This window comes from Dermacentor albipictus, chromosome 2 (genome assembly GCF_038994185.2).
Source record: "Dermacentor albipictus isolate Rhodes 1998 colony chromosome 2, USDA_Dalb.pri_finalv2, whole genome shotgun sequence".
Classification (NCBI taxonomy): domain Eukaryota; kingdom Metazoa; phylum Arthropoda; class Arachnida; order Ixodida; family Ixodidae; genus Dermacentor; species Dermacentor albipictus.
The window spans coordinates 102,920,490-102,940,024 of NC_091822.1; the positions used below are offsets into that span (position 1 = coordinate 102,920,490).

The 19,535-nt window shown below is 47.5% G+C and overlaps 1 protein-coding gene across 3 annotated transcripts in view; it reads right to left on the bottom strand.

The window, feature by feature from the left end:
• The window catches only part of LOC135911672 (endothelin-converting enzyme 1-like), a 181,356-nt gene that overhangs the window by 90,818 nt on the left and 71,003 nt on the right, over positions 1 to 19,535 (bottom strand). For all 3 annotated transcript variants that reach the window (XM_070533815.1, XM_070533813.1, XM_070533814.1), the window contains exon 6: positions 12,876 to 13,038. In XM_070533815.1, the coding sequence (XP_070389916.1) occupies positions 12,876 to 13,038 (163 nt within the window). The remainder of the gene's footprint in view (positions 1 to 12,875; positions 13,039 to 19,535) is intronic.

Consider the following 19,535-nt stretch of genomic DNA (forward strand, 5'->3'; position numbering starts at 1 on the left):
TAGCTTCCATAACCAAGTACAATGTTTGCTTTTAACAGTGCGTTCGCACTGCCTTTTAGCATGCATTGCCAAGAAGCATTTAATGGAGTTGAACGTAGTTGACGTCTCAGGTCAGACAACTTCGAGAAAGCCAAGGCCTATGACTGTTATGCAATCTGTACACAAAGGCAACCATCAATTCAAGCAAATTGCTCAGAGAGTTGAAACTACCTTTTTATTTTCAGTGCCAAGCAATCTGGGCATGTACAAAATGTTAACCGGACCAGGGCAACACGTGAAGTTTACATCAAAAAGTATGTGCTGGAGTTGTTCATAAACAGCACCACTACGGTTGGTGCTGTTTACAATATCCCACTGTCCTGCAGCCGCAATTATGTAGGACAAACCGGCCGACGACTCAAGGATTATCTTACAAAACATGCACAGACCCTTGACACAACATGGGGGAGCAACATAGCTATTGATGCTGCTTTGTGCAGTTGTACACCAAATTTTTAGCAGTGAAGTATCTTCATGACACATTTTCATAGCAGACATAACTTTCAGAATAGCTCCCATTATGCTAGCGGCCATCACTTAACCTGCTTGGCAAATTGAAGTATTCAGATCAACCTGCCGAACGTTCTGAATTGGGCTGCTTGGTGCATGTTTAGAAGGGAACCGAACAGGGCTACAGACAGGACAAAGGGAATATGTTGCTGTGTACAACACTGTCACTTCATACTGGCAGTAGCACTGTTCGTTCCCTTTTAAATATTCATATCTTTTGGTCGCCTGACCACGCAACACAGCTGTGAGCTCAGGCTATAATTTTACATTGTTACATTGCCTTCTAATGTTGCACTTAATTACATCATCGCATACTCACCTGTTATAGTTAGCTCAACACTAGCTCACAGTGAGCTTATTCGTGGCTAATCTTAGTTACCATGGAGCCCATGCATGACAGTGCTAACGATCAGTGTGCGGTGTTGTTGCATACTCATTAAGCCAACACTAGACAAACAGTTATTTTATTGGTGCATGTTTTATCTGTTGCCTCAAATCTTAAACTCTGGCACTATAAGTGTTTTTTAAACACCACTCATATGTGCAACCAAGTCAGGTACGAAACAATATCCCTTTCAAGTCGACGTGCTCATACTGAACCAATTTGTTGCCACAGGAAAACAAATCATCTATTATCCTTTGAATGCATCTGCAAAAATTACTCTACTTGCATAGGCCTCGTCATTCCACCAACATTTGCAATCACTGTCTATTAAGACTGCATATGCAAGACAGATATACAATAGAATGGCACAGCTTACCAGAACAAAGAGCACTACTCGACAGACTGCTGTGGCACACTTTCTCAGGCCCACTGGCTGAGAAACTGAGCACAAACCGGCACACAGACATCCTTCAGTGGTGCAATAGCTGCAATTGAAGCAAATATCAGGTATTTTCAGACGGTCATCCACAGTAAAGCAAAAACATTTTCATATACAAATACTCTTGCACATAAGCTTGTCACCGAATTACCGATTGCTGTGGTATTGTTTGGTGTCTTCAATTGTATCATTCAGCTCATTTAAAAAAAGACTTCATGAAGCACCTTCTATTCGGCAAAACAGCAGACATTTTGCTCTACATAACTCACAACATGTATTTTAGAATAATTATTGTATTGATGCCTATATGCTGAAAATTAGTCTACGCAACTAGAGACAGTCAGTATTAGAACCAGCCTTTAACATCAGTGTTGACACATCTTTTGATTTTCTTATACCAGTTTGGAACATTTGTAATTTCGGATGTCCATTACACACTTTTGGGCACCGCTATTCTGTGTCAAGGTTACGTTAAAAATTACTTATCACATGCACTTGCTTTACAATTATGGCCGCAGATGGGCAAAATTTACGTGGCAATCCACTCCCAGATTACGTTAAATGCTGACGTATTGCGTCAGAACGTTGATAGTCAGCCTGGTAGCTGTCTGAAGTAAAAACAAAACAAAAACAAAAATTCGCGAGACATCTGATGCCGATTACCAGCTAGCAAAATAATCAATTTCTTCTCCAGCGACCCTTAGTGGGTATCCACGCGGACACTTTCAAGTGCGATCGCGCACGATTGCTCGGGCTCGATCCCAAAGTGTTCCAAGGCACCGTGTTACACCAGTGTTACGTAACACTGCAGATCGCACGAGGTTACGGCAGCAAGCACGCTACACCGTCCATTCATTGTGATGTAGAAGCATCGCATGCAACATGCTCTATGAGGTCTTCATACACAAGCAGACTTTCGATTCCAGAAGCAGTCTTTCAATTACGCATATGAACACAGCGATTATGCACGCCAAGCACACTGCGTCCTAAGCTTAAGGAAAAATAGAATTCCGCTGTGATGCAATGCGTCGCCGAATACGGCTAACATAGTGTTACACCGCGCCGTGAGAGATTGCTAAGGGGAACACTAACTGCACTTTATTTTGGAATGCCAAGAACACATCACAACACATTGCAAAACTGGAATGCCAACGTCAGTAAACCAGCTGGCACATACAGCCGATAACGAACTGCTACAGACGACATCTTCGCTGATGTTGCCTACGCGCCTCAATGTGCTCTATATGCAATCAGCACAACAAATGCTACACCGTTTATCACAGTCTCGCAATGCCGCGGCTTTATCAATCCTCATGGCCAAGCGGGAATGTCGTTACAGGGCATTGACAGGGCATGCTCACACAACACAGTTGAGCCCGTCACCGGCCATCTCGGTGCATTTCGCACGCGCGACGTGCACCAACAACAAAAAAGGACACTTAAATCACTTACTTGCGTAGCAGTCCATCGTCGATTCCTTCTTATTCTTTCAGTGAAATCCCAAATGCAACAGGCATACCACCACCGCACACCGCCATTTCCAGCCGCTGTCCACTCTATACTGTTGAGGCGGAGAAATGCAACCCGTCGTGTAGAAGCGATGAAGGGTGGTAAGCAGCGCCACCGCTGAAACCTCTTCCGTTTGTGCGTGCGTACTACGATTCGCCTATGAATAATGTTCAAGCAGCGTTACTTATGGTGATATTATGTAACTGCTGGTAAACGTGGGTGGTGTCTTTTCTTTATATTCGTTGCGTGTTGATTTTTCGCTCTTAACATGCTCAGTTGCCCTCCACATGAAATTACGGACGGTTCTCCGTATTTCAAAAAACAGAGCTCACGTCCGTTTTTTTACGTAGAATTCCGCCGTTTTTCATGAAACTGAACGGTCTACGTAATTTTTACGGCAGGTTTGACCGTAAAATTACGGAAATTTTTTACAGTGCACGCTAGTCCGCAAAGATTTGGCAACAACCCTCACAGTGCTTCCCGGTGAGGAAATCCCACATCTCATCACCACGATATGGCCTGTCAAGAAGGGAAGACCTAAACAAGTCGTATGCAACGTATACAGTCCCCCCCGCGACAGAAAGGCTGACTTCGCGTCATTGTTCCGGCACCTACAGGGAATGCTGGAACACCACGATCGCCTAATTATAACCGGAGATTTCAATGCAAAGCACAGCACATGGGGCTACTCGAAAGCAGACACCAAGGGAACCAAGCTCCTAGAAGCCATAGAGCGCCACAAATACACTCTAATTACTGTACCAGGTACGCCTACCCGAATAGGAAAAAGCGCCAGCAGGGACACGACCCCTGATCGCACCATCACCAACGATACCGTGGGAAGAAGCTGGAGGGTCCTAGGCGACTCGCTGGGTAGTGACCACTACATTATCGAAATCACCAGCGCCTCGGACAAACTACGCCGACCCCTAGGAAAAGCCAAAATTACAAATTGGTCTAAGTTTAGGGAGAGGCAACAGCTCGATTTGGATACAAGTCCGCCCTTCCCGGAACAACAAGACCGGTTGACCACTATCAAGGAGTGGGCCCAACGCATCAAAGAACTATATGACGCCAACACTAAAGTGTACCGAACAGATACCGACACGCCGGCAATCGACAACCATCTGATAAACTTATGGGAAGCATGCAGAGGCCTCACAAAAAGATGGCGCAAACAGAAGCTAAATCGCAAACTTAGACTTAGGATATCAAACGTCACAAAACAGGCCAGCAATTATGCCCTGAAGGTTCACAGGGACAATTGGCGCACGTTCTGCGATTCGCTTAAAGGCACGCTAAGCACCAAAAAGACGTGGAACATACTCCGAAGCATCATCGATCCTTCAAATACGAAAACAGAAACAAACACAACCCTGCAAAATCTCGTTGGCGAATATCCGGGAACCCAGGATGAACTCTTACAGGAACTACAGCAAACATACATGGGAATCTGGACCGGGCATCCGAAACCATACCCTCGATATCCGGGACCTCCGAACGAGATACTTGATGCACCCATCACGTATGCGGAGGTATACGCAGCAGCATAGAGCTTCAAGAAAAACACGCCACCGGGTCCCGACGGGATCACTAACGCCATCTTGAGAAACCTAAGTGATGAAACCCTGCGAGCCTTTACAAAGCAGCTGAACGAAGAAATATGGACACCGGGCGGAGCATTACCCGAGGAATGGACTACAGCTCACATAGACCTTATACCCAAGCCGGGAAAACCGCGCAGGCTCGATCAATTACGACCGATCTCGCTGAAGTCTTGCCTGGGCAAGCTTCTTGAACGAATTGTACTCAGTCGAATAGAACAACACATGGAAGAACATGGACTACACCCCAATTGCATGTACGGATTTCGGAAAGGCATGTCAGCACAGGATGTCTTCCTCTTCCTCAATGAAGAGGTCCTCAACCCACAACCGGGCAGCAACAACAACATACTCCTAGCCCTTGACGTGGAAAAAGCATTTGATAATATAGAACACGAAACCATCCTAGATGGCCTCGCCGCCATAGGATGCGGAGAGCGAGTATACCATTATACCGTCGCTTTTCTCAGCCACCGCAAAGCCCGCATCGGCATAGCAGGCCTACAATCAGACATATATGATCTACCGCAGAAGGGTACTCCGCAAGGATCAATAATATCTCCTTTCCTCTGCAACATCGGACTTAGAAAACTTGCTTTACAACTGGAAAACATCCCAAAACTCAGATGTGCCTTCTATGCCGACGATACCACCCATGGACAACCAACCATACGGCGACGGAGAAAACACATTACTCACAGCTATCGGACACATCGAGTCATACCTAACCACAGCAGGAATGAGGTGTGCCCCACACAAGTCGGAGTGCCTTCAAATTCGGCCCAAGCAAACTAAGGAACATCGAGCCCCGCCAATACATCTCGAGATTGCCGGACAACCTATAAAGCGCGTCTCGACCGCACGCTTACTAGGTATGCACGTCCAGGAGAACAATGGCATAAAGGTAGCCTCAGAGAAATTAAATCACGTTATAAGAAGCACCGCATCACTCATCGCCAGAGTAGCGCGCAGCAAAGATGGTTTCACAGAGGACGATATCTTACGACTGGTACAAGCCCTCGTCATTAGCCGTGTCACGTACGCACTCCCATATCAAGTCAAGCGCAAAAGCGAGACAGAGCGCATGGACACTCTCATAAGAATGGCGTACAAAACGGCTTTACAGCTACCGTCAAGCACAAGCACAAAGTAATTACTAGCGCTAGGTGTATACAACACCTTTGAGGAGCTAGCAAGTGCCACGCTCATTGCGCAGAGGGAGCGCCTCAACAAGACTCAACAGGGAAGACACCTTCTTCAACGGCTAGGGTACCCGCTGACACCTCAGTACTGCAAAGAAGAAACAAAGCTCTTGACCAACCACATTACAGAGAACATTATAGTAGACCCTATCCCCAAGAACATGCACCCCACCTACAATCAAGAGAGAAGAGCAGCGCGTGCCCGCATGTTGCACAAACGCTGCTTCAGAGACCCAGATACATACTATACGGACGCTAGCCCGTATCCCTCGTCGCCACGTTGCGGGCCCAAATACACACTCACCGTTGTCAATCAGAGGAACCTGGTAGTCTCTGCCTCCATCCGCGCTACATGCAGCGCAGCAGCAGAAGCAGCAGCGATCGCTCTCGCACATCGCGACGCCGAGAGCAATGGAAGGTCTGCCCACGTCCTTACGGACTCGCAAGCGGCGTGTCGTTTATACATGAATGGAACGCTCCCTATACAAGCCATTCGAATCCTGGGTCGCTCACTAGAATGGACCCACGGTATCGTCTGGTGCTCCGGGCACGAAGGCCTGCGGGGAAACGAAGAGGCGGACTGCGCAGCTCGAGGTCTCACTAGTCGAGCGGCAGACCACACCGTTCTTCAGCCCCCGACAGACCGACGAGCGACCCACGAGTTATTAACGACAGGTCGACAAATACTACAGGACCAACGTCTCGGAAGAACGCAATACGCTCCCCCACACAAAGCTCTCAATAAACTCCAGGCAAGGGACTGGCGCCGCCTGCAAACTAACACATACCCACACTTGTCTCGTCTGCACGCAATCTCCCCATACAGTTATACGCCCTGGACATGTCCCTGGTGTAGCAACCACACAGCAACACTCGCGCACATAACACACGAATGTACCGACCATCCGGGCGACGCAATTTCGCCACGAGTCACAACACACACACTCACTACGTGATCTTGGGAGGCGAGACTCTCCGAACTGGACCTGGGAAGCCAACTGGCGACCCTCGACCAGGCCCGGCGAGCCGCGATCGCCAGTGGAGCCCTGTCAGAGGGAACCACCCTGGAATAAACCGCGCAACAGCTTCTGCAATAATAAAGTTCCTCCTCCTCCTCCTCCTCCGCAAGACCAGGCATGCAGCATTCAAAAAGCCGTCCTCGCTACTGGCGTGCAACATGATCAGCATGCCACCTTTGTCGCTTGGTGGGCGAAGCCCAGTTGTCAAACCTTGCCGAGAAGCATCTTTCCGCGTGCTGACGTTCACGTCCCCCCATACTTTGTCCTCTTGTAGCTGGGATTGACGCACGTTTAGACAAACTAGTATATCGGTCTGGAAGAACAAATATACAATAAATATTTTTGAAGCATGTGCTACAAACGCCACATTTTCGGAACACAGTATAAGCAATGACACAATGGGCACTGTTCACCTATTATGAAACAATGCGCAGGGACCACTTGTTAGTGCTACCGAAAAACCAAGGCATATAGTTTATTGCATTGTAAAATTATGCGTGGCTCAGCTATCACAAGCACCAGAGTCCAGCGGAGCTGCAGGAAGGCCACTAAAGGAGTGGCAAACCGCACACTAGACACACCAGCGCCCGCAACTCGTGCCTACGGCGTCCGCCCAATGCGTCTACTGCGGCATCCGCAATTGGCGTGGTCAACACCGTAGTGAACGCCGCGATTGTCTCCACTCTGTACGGAGCGGCGGGCGTGGAGGACATCGAGGCACCATAGCAGCCGCCGGAGAAGAAGGCCTCTCCTCCCTCGCCTGGCCCCCCTGTCTCGCGCGCCCCAGGACAGGGTACGCATTCGGGCCGTGTTCCTCGCTGGGGTGCGCGCCACCCTTCCTCCCCCGCTAGGCTCCACCCACCCTCGCCTCGTCGGTATGCTGCGCAATGCTATTTATATACTTTGCTTTCCCTTTCTCTCAGCTATCCCAGTTCAACGAAGCTGCGAACGTCAAGAGAAAGCCGGCGAGTTTCTGTAAAACGCTGGCCAGTTGAGTGCTGCGAGAAGCATTGCTACCGTCGAAATGCCGCAATGCACAACGTGAGGCTGCAAAAAGCATTGGTAAATACCACTTTATTACAGCGAAGCTCAATACCGCTACCGTCCAAGGAACTTTTCATGTCGTTGTGGTAAGTAAAAAAAAAAACTCCCCATACGTGTGGCCGATCCGGGCCGACCCGCGGCGTAGGTGCAGCAGGCGTTAAGCACTCCCCATATGTGGGCCGATGGCGAATATAGTACAATGTCGGGCAGACCCGCGGCAGAAGTGAAGCAGGCATTAGGACTCCCCATACGTTGGCCTATCCTGAAGATAGTGCAACACCGGCCCTAGCCGCGGCGGAGGTGAAGCAGGCGTGAAGCACTCCCCATACGTGGACCGATCCCAAAGATAGTGCATTGCCGGACTGACCCGCGGCCGAGGTGGAGTTCGCCACTAAGTGGCCCACTTACACAGCTTCGGTAGTGATCCTTTTTCACAAAGTTGAAGGGCACTGACTTTTTGTGTATCCCACTGATATAATGCATGCACAGAATTGGCAAGCAATAACGCTTGTGTTTGTTTCGATCGCGAGCACCGAAAGGTTGTGCGCTAATGTGTTCTTCCTGAAGTGTATTGGGCTGGACGTGACGACGCGTCCTCTAACTGTAGACAAACGCATGGTGTGACTGTTGCGTCTTGAAATCAGTGTTGTCATCATAGGGTTTCTCACTATATTACTAACGGATAAATCTGTTGCTGCTGCGGCACTGTGGTATGTATGGGAATGCGGGTTTATTGTGATTGGCGTTTTCGGAGTGCCATGACGCCTTGGTGATGCGCCTTGCGAGCGTCGGTTCGACTGTCACAATGATTCATTTCCTACTGAAACATTGCGTAAAATGCTGTTTTAGCTTTGTTACTACGCAATGCATCTTTTGTTTAGTTACGAAGGATTTTTATTGGATATGTATTTACATGAAACATAAGAAGTATCAGTGGACCGCTACAGTCGGAGGACAGACAACTAGATCCGAGCTAGCTTTGGAACAGTTTGTCGCGTGTTCTTGCCTTTCATGGCTTGCTAATGCATTCTAGGTGAGAAAACTTCATTGGAAGGTGTAATATAGGGTAAGGAAAACCTTTTAGGAAGATTTTACTTTAAAAACGGGTTATTTGTGTAGAGATATCCACGTTTTAGACGAAGCCTCTTACAACACCAGCCAACAGAAACAAGCCTCGCAGGCACATATACCGTCATTCCCAAGACAGCACAGGGCCCCTTAGGAAACTCCCATTGACGGTGGTGCTAGATTCTCTCTAGGATTTATAGTGAGAAAATTTGCTCTTTTTAGGGCATAGGTCGGTGGATGAATAAAAAAGAAGACTCATTCTTCTACGCACTACTGAACTTACAAAATGGACCAACGCTCGTACCTACTGTTTTTCAGTGCGAAGTTCTCGGAGGATACGCAGGTAGTGCCATCGCCACGGGATGGCATCATTTTTCTCGAAGAGCGGAAAATTTCTCCTCAGTGTGCGAAATGAAAAGCCTATATCATTGAGTAGCCTTTGCATCATTCGCACGCTCATTTTAGGCATGCTCATGTCACCGTCACTGGCCGCATCTTGAGGAAATTTCGCAGCTATCAGAATTCTATATCTGCAGAAAGTACTGATGCACTTCTGTTCATAGAGCTGGGAGGGAGAAGGTGCCATGAAGTTGCAATCTTGTCCTCGTTGTTATCGCACGGGCATTTACGGCTGAGAAACGCAGGCGCTTCCGCTTCATTTACTTCAGGGTGCCACTGTTTACGTCGAGCTTATTCCGGAAGACTTCACGTTCATTAACACCCTGTCCACTATATCGCTATCCCTCAATTTGCGGCTTTGACAGACAGATGCTGGTCACATTTCCTTGCTTGCGCGTAAACGTTGTGCGCCAGTTTTTTGCCTGTATGGACAGCTTTTGGTTTGACAGCTCTTGGTGTGGCTCCGAAGCTGGTCGACTCACGAGAAGCAGCGGACTTCGTAGGCGGCGTCGACGAGGTGCAACTGGGTTACGCCATGTTTGTTTGAAGCTAATGTGAAAGAGCTATGGACGACGGAAAACCTCGAAAGCTGAAAGTGCGTGAAAAAGAATTCCTTCTACTCCGCAAAATTCCTGTTTATTAATTACTAAATAACTAGCATAAAAACAGAGCTACTGGTTATTTTTATTTAACCTGAATAGTCTACATATATTTTCATTAGGGAACAACCCATTGGGGTACAGTAAAACAAGTGCGATTCGGCTCCGTAGCCTTGGCCATGCTGTCACAGAAAGTTGTCGCCAAGTATTGGCGGCGAGCTCCACCACTAGAAAAGTTTACGCATCATCATCGTTTACCCCACAACGATGATGCGCAAAAGCTTCGAAAGTGCCGAAGCGAGCTGAAAACTAAAGTCCCACCTACGCTGCTGTTCTGATTAGGTAGGGCTTATTTCGCGCTTCCTGTGTCTGCTGAACAACACTTGAAAACACTATTATGTATAGTGGCTGCCTTTCAAGGCGTCCAACATGGTTGGCTACTGTCGGTACCATGGTTCTTGACCTGTGGAACGGAGTCCGGTGTTAGCATCCACACGTCCCCGCAGGACAAGAGGTTGCGCAAAGCTTGCTTCGTGAAACTCATAACCGGCAAGCAGCCATCGGCTGCAACTCGGGTGTGCAGCGAACACTTCCGCGAGGAAGGTGTTTGCTGAGTCATCGAGGTTGCGACGTTCGCGGTGAGTAGCAGAAAGCGCGTACTGAGACTTTTGTCCGCGCGCGCTGCCTGACTAGTGTCATGAAGCTTTGGAGTACGAACTTGTTCACGCTAGATGCTGCCAAGTCACTGGAATGAAAAAGAAAGTGTAAGAAGCACATTAAAAAAAAGGCATGACGTATGCTCATGTTGGTTTTACCACCAAGCAACGAACGTACTGGATCAAAGAAAAAAGCAGCCAGAAATTGCTTGCAGAGAAGACCGATAAACGTACATTGTGGCGCAACTTCAGAAATAATGCTACTGAAACGACGAAGAATTTAAAAAGGAAGAAAGATTGGATCGTTCCGACGGCCCATCAGAACTCGCCGTAGGAATTGTGATGCCATAGTCCTAGTTCTGTCATGTGCCCTTAGTTATGCCAACTAAAGTGGAGCTTGTCACCGGGGACATTATAGAGGGAACGCCTGACCTCCCTGCTCAGTTTTTTCACCGTTTTATCTTGTAATTATCCTTATGTACCCATTCCTCTTTCCCCTACAACGCGTCCTTTTTCCAGTATTGGGTGTATTCTGTTTGTTGCCGGTTTCTCCTAAGCTGCTTAATTACCGTTTTCAAGCCTATTATGGGAAGTTGCTGTCATGCCGATGCATATATCTGGTCCAGCGGACCGGCACACTGAGCGACCTGCCTAGGACCTCTGCCACCGACCTCACCAGCCGTCCTGTCTTTTTCTCTTCTTTCATCTTTCACTTTTTCCTGTATTCTTTCCTCTCTCTCATTTTTCGAACTCTCTTTTGCTCTCTCTGTCATCATAAACCACTGGACGGATTGTTGACACGAAACCTGCCGTACCAGTGCAGACCTTTAGTCATGAACTAATACCTAATCACTGCTGTTACTATGTATTCTTTTAATGTCGGCTATACCTCGGTTTCTTTTTTTTTGGAATCGGCTTTTTTATAAAATTGTACATTGGGTTTCCTACCCCTATTCATTTTCATTCGATTGGCTTAATCCTGTTATACTTTTGTGGAGTGGGTTTTCCTCACTTCTATTTAAATTGTTTTTCACATTCAGGTACTCCAAAATATGCCACAGGCGTCGAAGTCTCTATTGTAACGATATTTTTTAACAACTCTAATAGTACACGCAGCATTGGTTGCTTTTGTACAGGGAAGTGCTGCTGATATGTTTCGGGTTAAGGCTCAGGACACGAAGCGAAGCGTTGTCGCAGACATGCATGCAGACGCGCAATCGGTCGCTGCGAGCTCGTGTGATCGCTACATTGAGACTCCATTATTTATGCCCAATTTGTTTAGAAAGACAGCCAACTATAAGAACATATTTACATAGTTTTCTATCAGCGATTGCCGACCTATCACGCAAGAATCAGGTTCGGGGGACTTCACCATGGAAGCCGCGCCCAGTGGACGCTCACTGTAAGTATTCGGTAAAAAAGATGGCGTCTACAAACCATTCTGTACTTGCTGTTTTACCTAAGATTGTTATTTTGACAGCGAAAATCTTCCCCCGTTTCGAGAGTACATACGCGAGCGAGGCGCTACCGACAAATGGCAGCTCCATAAGTCCTCGCCCCCAATACTTTGCGCTGGGCGCCTAGAGATTCGTGTTGACAATGGAGAGGGAGGCTCAGTGCACCCCAGCGCGGAGCACTTCGGGATTCGTGGCGTCATGGTAGAGGGCTAGGCACTTGTATATGACAGGACGCGCGCGTTGGCTTGTCTCTATTGCGTGCTGCAAAATGGATCCAGGCGCAGCTACCTCAGAGACGCCTGCGAAAACACGTTGTCGCCGCGAAAGTACGGCCCGGAAGAAGAAGCAAGGGCCCAGTACAATGAGACTTGGCGCGGAATGTAATTGCAATGCAATCACATTTCAGAGGTATGCATCTACGTCTTTTATGGCCTATGAAGTAATGATCGTTGGCGTTGAACCTCCACTACAAGCAAGGACACGGTAACTTGGTTTGTTAATGGAGTAAATAAAAAAGAGATTCTGATGGTTCAAAGTGTGTATGTCTTCACTTCTAGCAACAGTTCTAGGGCTACTTGAAAGCGCTAAAGGGAAAACATTGGGGGACCACATGGGGTACTACTATGACGAAATAGATTAGAAAATAAAAGCAAATCATAATAGTTTGACCAGTATATAGCCCCCAATGTGTTCACCTTACAGCTTTCGCAGTAGCCCCTGCAAATGTTGCGGGCTCCCCAATTTTTCATTTTTTCGAAAGTCGCGAGAACTACCAGGTGGGTCTTATACAAAGGTGTGACTTATACACCGAAAAAACGGCAGTCACTTTCGTACGAAACAATTTGCGGTGCAGCCAGTCTAAGTAGGTGAAGTGAAGTGACCGAATATGAGCTCTTCATATTTAGCGTTGACAATAAGGGAAGAATAAAAAGATTTTGTTCTTACTGTAAGTCTCGTATTTCCTGATTTCTAAGTACAGCCCTTCGACTCGGCTTCTATCAACCCCGTACTTTTGGAGTGATCTCAAGTGATCATTCTTCACCACTGGTGTATGTTGGTCAGTATCTCCATCCCCCAGCAACAGGAGATCAAATGAGGTGGGTATCAACTGTGGTGAAGCATAAGAAGCAAGAAGAATTTGATATCATTAGAGTAAAAAAGCGTGGATCTGATAACTATGTCATCATGACAGAATACGGATCCACAATACACGGGCACAAAGGAATGTTGAGAAACAGCAACAAAAATTATAGCCTGTAGTCAAACGTATAGAGTCCTTAATCATAAACACTCTTCAAAATTGTACTTTTGAGTTTTGTGCCTCCCGAGAAAAAAAAGCATCTTATCCAGAAATATATTGGACGTTCTACGAAAATCAAAGTTCTTTTTAACGCTGCCTTAGTCATCAGCCACTGACAGAAGCAAGTAAATAGAAAATACAGTTCTTAATTATTTTCATTGATGGCGGAGACCATACAGGAAAAAAAACATATTTTAGAAGTACAGTAATTATACATCCAACTGGTAACCGGGGCTTTCGGGAACTCATTCGCATTCACAATTAAAACAATACAAGCAGGAAGGTAGTGGCAGCTGACGCTTGTTGTGAAGATTGAAACGTGGGTAAGGGCGGCAACATGATACGTCAAACACGAATTGATGAGTGCTTCTGGAAAGATATTCACAATGATAGTAACTAAAGACAGTCGCTGAAAGTATGGTTGTAAGAAGAGATTTTATGAAATAGAGTGAAACGCGAGATAAAAAATTAAATTATGGGGTTTTACGCGCCAAAACCACTTTCTGATTATGAGGCACGCCGTAGTGGACTCCGGAAATTTCGACCATCTTGGGCTCTTTAACGTGCACCTAAATCTAAGTACACGGATGTTTTCGCATTTCGCCCCCACAAATGCGGCCGCCGTGGCAGGGATTCGATCCCGCGACCTCGTGCTCAGCAGCCCAACACCATAGCCACTGAGCAACCACGGCGGGTAGTGAAACGCGAGATATTTAGAAGTGGCAGGTAAGGCAAAACGAGATTGAGTTTAAATGAAGTGGCACTCGCAGTTCTGAATGGCTTCTATGAAAACTGACATGGAAACTGAATAAATGAAACTGACATGAGGATAACAGTAACTGATCTTGGTTATGTACTAAGAATATGCATTGAGAAATATATTGAAAGGCGGAGAAATCACCACCACAAGTTCCAAAGTAGCTGCAGTCACTTGTGTAAAAGCCTGAACGCAACAACATTGCACTTTAACATACGACCGTCTTCTACAGTCTCGTTCTATGTCTCACGCAGTTAGCAGATGGTGAATCAGTACCAAAGAGCCCAAATTAATGTGGTGAAATATTTAGTGCAGAAACATAGTCCCTCAACTTACATACATCTCATTGTTAGTGGAAGTAGGTTTACTATATGAGGCCCGTATATCCAAAAGGAGAGCAGCGGTGAGCCTTTCATGAAATGGTTTCCATAAACAATGCGACCCTATTTGCACAGTAGTGTATTTACACTTGCACGATTCGAATTGTTCCCGCCATCATTGAGACGAATCCACTGTGGGAAAGAGAAACAATGAAGCCGATAGTTAACGAAACATCTTTGTAAATAAAGCAAAGCATAACACAGACAAACCAACTAAACGAGATGTAATAACTAAAGAAAGAACGTCCAACCAGCTTTAGATGGTCTCACACAGCTAAATAATTTTTTAAACAGTAAGGTCCGTGACAGGCCACAATCACTTGACATGCGTTGCGGTGCCGCTGGAAGGCGTCGGTCGCGTGAGTCGTCGGTTGTGAGAGTCGTCGGTTGCTTCTCTAGGATCAGCCGCAGCTCGACCACGTAACCATAGGAGGGGAGTGGAAGAATTTTCTTGCCTTCCGCGCCATGTCACCAGCGTCCGCGAATACCACTGGTTGGAGGTAGGACCGAGCTTGGACCGTCGCTTAAGTGCTGAAGTTAGAGCCCGGAGCCCGCCAGTTTCGCTCCTCGGCCCGGCGCTTCGGACGTCCACTATTCCAATTCGGAATCCCACTATTGTTTTACGTCTTTGAGGTTCACTGGCCATCCGCCGCACGAGACACGTGCACATTAGTCTTTACACATGACAGAACCCTAGTTCAGGTGGAGATTTCGCACTGTGAGTCAGCGATCCTACTTTCTCTAGGGCTTCCGCCCCCTTCAATAAATTATGAGTATATTTGATCTTGATAATGTAATAGAAAAGATCACTGAAATTTCAGTGTCTGGCATTCTTGGGCTAATTCATGCGCTTTCCGGAGGCTGTCCATTCATCTAAGTATGTTTGATTCAAGCCACTGTCCAGCCTGCTTGAGTACCTAGGTAGTCCATGGTCAAACGAGTTGACCATCGGTCTGCTCTCCTAAAAAAACCAGGGCTCTAAGGCAGCCATCGGAGCAACTTAGGTCACTGGGTATGTCGCAATGTATGCATATGTGCCGCTCTTCGACGAACCTCTTTCAGGTTGACATGGGGTACTGTAGACGCGGCACTGATCATATATCGCTGTTCGGAGGAAATATTTGACACCAGTTTGGAGCACAGGACATGTGTGTTTGTCCGACTTTAGTGCACCTGTTTGATGCAACCTAGCTCTCTGGCTATGCGCCAGTACGTGCGTACCGCTCTTCAGTCAATCTCTTTCACCTCTACTTGGGTAACTAGGTATGTTCCTCTCGGAATGTGCCGCTCTGCAATGATGGAAGAGGTCCCTTAGAGTTCTCCAATCCTGAGTAGAACGAAATACGTCACAAAACAGGTCCCTCAATAACAGAAACCTGACGCTTTGGCAGGCTGTGCAAGGAATGGATCAGTTAGTGCCACAATTCTACAAACGGCAACGTCGTCTCGAGCTGCGCTACCAATTCACTGGATGTGTGCCGCTCCTGAATTAAACTGCCGCCATCTTGGTTTGCTGAGTATGTGAAAGTTGGTGTGTGGCAAGGGAAGGAAAATTTTTCAGTCTTTGCTAGAACTAGCACATCATGCTTCTCGTCTCTGAGGCCACGCACGGTTTTCCCGGCAGCTCCGTCGGGTAGGAAAGCGCGTCCAGAAACAAGGGCCACAAAGGTTTCCGGCTGGCGCATGACGTGTTTCTCAGCGTTCTTACGCAAGAACCCGCCACGCAGTTTCGGTTGCCATGCGCAGCCTTCACGGCAGCCGTGTTAGATGGCCTCGTGTCTTCTTTGTGAACAACGAAAGAGGAATACCGCTTCGGAACACATCTTGTACGTAAATTTATTTCGACGGTAGGGATAAGTTGTGTCGCTAAATTGATTCAGTGTGAACCGTGTTCGTCGACAGGGACCTGTAGGTGGGTATGGCCGACTTTTTTATAAGTAGCGCAAAGCGAAATGTAGGAAGTTATTGCAACTATTTGCCAATCTGGTTGATACGTTCGGGTAAATCTACCTTACAACATTATCTTAGAGTGAAGCTGAACATCCCCACTTACCAAAACCTATGCAACTGGACCACAGGTTATCGTATATTAACAGGAAATTAAAGCAAGTATCGCAGTCTGTTGACTTGGTCATGTGTTTAAGCAGTATTTTGTAAATATTACAGCATCTTTATAGGAGTCACTTCAAAGTAGATTAATGAACCTTAACGAAAAATATACAAAATAAAACTTCCATGTCAATCCTTCTGCGATATTTTCAAACATATCTTGTTCACAAAATTTTATGCAAATATGAATTGCCCGCATTAAAGGCCAACTGCAATGTAATTTTCTACCGCAGAAAAAGCCCAGTTTCAGATAATTTAGGCGTGCAGTAGCCTAGGTGCAATATATTATCCATGAGATACTGGTCAATCCGTCACGAAGAGCTCGCAAACACATGTTTTTCATACCGGAACTGCAAATAAAAATGTCGCCATTATCACTCGGTGGAAGTGACGTACACTGGTCAATGTGGAGAACGAGCGCCCATATGCACCCGTGCTGTCTGCTTTGCTCGCTTGTATCTGGTTCCGGTCTATCGGCGAACAGGTCCCGCACGTCTGGTAGCCACAGAGTTTGTAAACTTTGTTAGCTGCTTCATGCGCTGTCCCAACGCCGTTGCAAGCGCAATTTTCTTTTAATGCGAAGCATTCACCGACTCCAGCCCGCTTTACTTATCTGCTTATCTACGTTCAACAGCAGTGCCCCTATGCGTTCGGCCTCCGCTCGAGGAAGAGCGCATTGGGGTCGCCAAGCTCAAGGTGCGATATTGTCCGACTTAACGCGGACGGGATCCACGCGTGGCGCACTTCCACTACATGCGCGAAAATTGGACGCTTTACAGTCTAGATTGGCTAGCGCGGCAATATAGCATGTCCTATCGCAGGCCGGAACATCTGCACTGACCAGCAGCGTGCTGTTCGGGTTCACTGAGGTGAGCGTGTTGCGTTTGCGCCTTCAACAAAGAAGGAAGCGCTCGCTCACTGCGCCCATATCCGCTGGCGCTGCGGCGATAGCTGACCGCCGCGCTGCTGCTGGTCACGTTTAAAGCAATGGGTAAAATTTTCGTGATCTGAGCGTCTGCGTCATGACATGTGCGGCTTCATCGGCCGCTGCCGGACACAGTGGAAGCGCCGGACTTGTCGACAAATTGGACTGATCTATAGTAAATGATGATTAGAAGCTGCTATCAGGCTGATCTGCTTTAAAGGATGAGCATGAGTAGCTTATGCTTGGCACGGCCGGGCTAGAGGGACCCAGCATAGAGTTTCGTATAACCATTACATGAGGGTACCCTGGCGTAAGTGTCTACGGGAGCTGCAGCGAGAGCGGTTGAGCCAGCATGGGAGTTATGGGAAATACATGGATTTGCCTAAGCTTCCCCCTTCTGGCTTCCACTGGCTTCGTGATTTTGTAAACTCGTCATTTACAACTACGTGCTGCGTAATAAATGTTTACACATACAATATTCAGATTGTCTGACGGCAGGTTTACAACACAGGACCTCGAGCACAGAAGCCCGATATTGAAACCATTACGCCATGGGTGCATGCATCGACAAGTGATGTGAAACACCCTAATTAACTTATCAGGGCCATGTCCGCGCCTTGAGACGTCTGAGAACATGTCGATTTGGCCACGTCGACAAGCTCAATCTTTGCAATTAGTAGCGATTGTTCGTATTTGCTGCGTCTTCTGTACTTCGAAGAGTATAAATTGCTGAGAAGTTTAGGATTTAAAGCATATAAATGGTAATAAACAAAGCAACAAGAACGTCTGAAACCACAAGGACGACGATGAGACAAATCCACGCACTTCCTATCATTCCCATGGTGGGTCAAGGACTGCAGGGCCAGAGTTCCCTCTAGTATACTCTAGGAAACTCTGTAGGAAGCAAGCCAGCAGTTACGAGATGGGAAGAGTTGTACGCGAAGGTAATGTAACGTAAAGCCAGGTCCCACTCACGGTGGTCGTCTGAAACATATTTGGATAGCATGTCTGTAAGGGTGAGGTTCAGACGCTCAGTGACGCCGTTCGTTTGCGGGTGGTAGGAGGTGGCAAATTTATGATATATGGAGCAGGCACGCATGATGCCGTCCATGACTTCGGCCAAAAATGCACAGCCATGGTGTGTTCGCAATTGACGTGGAGCACCATGCATCAAAATGATATCATGTAGGAGGAATCCGCAACATCAGTTGCGCAACTGGTTGGAAGAGCGCAGGTTATGGCGTAGAGGGTCGCGTAGTCGGCCGCGACTGCAACCCACTTGTTTCCTGATGTAGATTCCGGAAATGGGCCAAGAAGGTCTAAGCCGACACGATGGAAGGGCACGGCAGGAATTTAGAGCGGCTGCAGGTAACCAGCGGGGAGCTGAGAAGGCTTCTTGCGTCGTAGGCAAACTTGCGGTTGGCAAGTTCACGTTACGTCGCCTGGCGGCGACGTAACGTCCTGCGCCACGGGCAAGGCCCGGCCGAAAAAAACGGCGACGTACGGGATCACAGATTCCAGATACGCCGAGGTGTCCTGCCGATTGTGCGTCGTGAAGCTCTTTCAGAATGGTGGAGTGGAGGTATTTAGGTATTACAAGTAGGAACTCTGAGCCGTCCCGATGAAGGTTACGACTGTACAGAGTACCGACGCGGTGGACGAAGAGGCGTAGAGCAGCATCGGCTGGAGAGTGTTCAAAACGTTCAATGAGTGCTATGATGTAGGCGCCACCACGTTGCTCGTCAACGAAATAAATCAGCTGTGATACAGAGAATACGCAAGAAGCACTGGAAGTATTGGAGGAGTCAGCGTCGCCAATAGGGTAACGCGACAAGCTGTCAGCGTCTTGGTGCAGGCGGTCAGGCTTATACACCACGGCATATGAAAATTCTTGTAGCCTCAAAGCCAATCGACCAAGCCGGTCTGTAGGATCTTTTAGCGTGCACAGCCAGCAGAGGGCATGATGGTCATTGTCTATGGAAAAAGGGTGACGGTAAAGGTAAGGACGGAACTTCGCAACCGCCCAGACAACAGCAAGGCCCTCTCGATCCGTAATGCGATCGTTCCGGCTCGAGCAATAGCGCAATCCTGGCCACGGTGAGGCGGCGCTAAGATGGCGCCAACGCCATGGCCG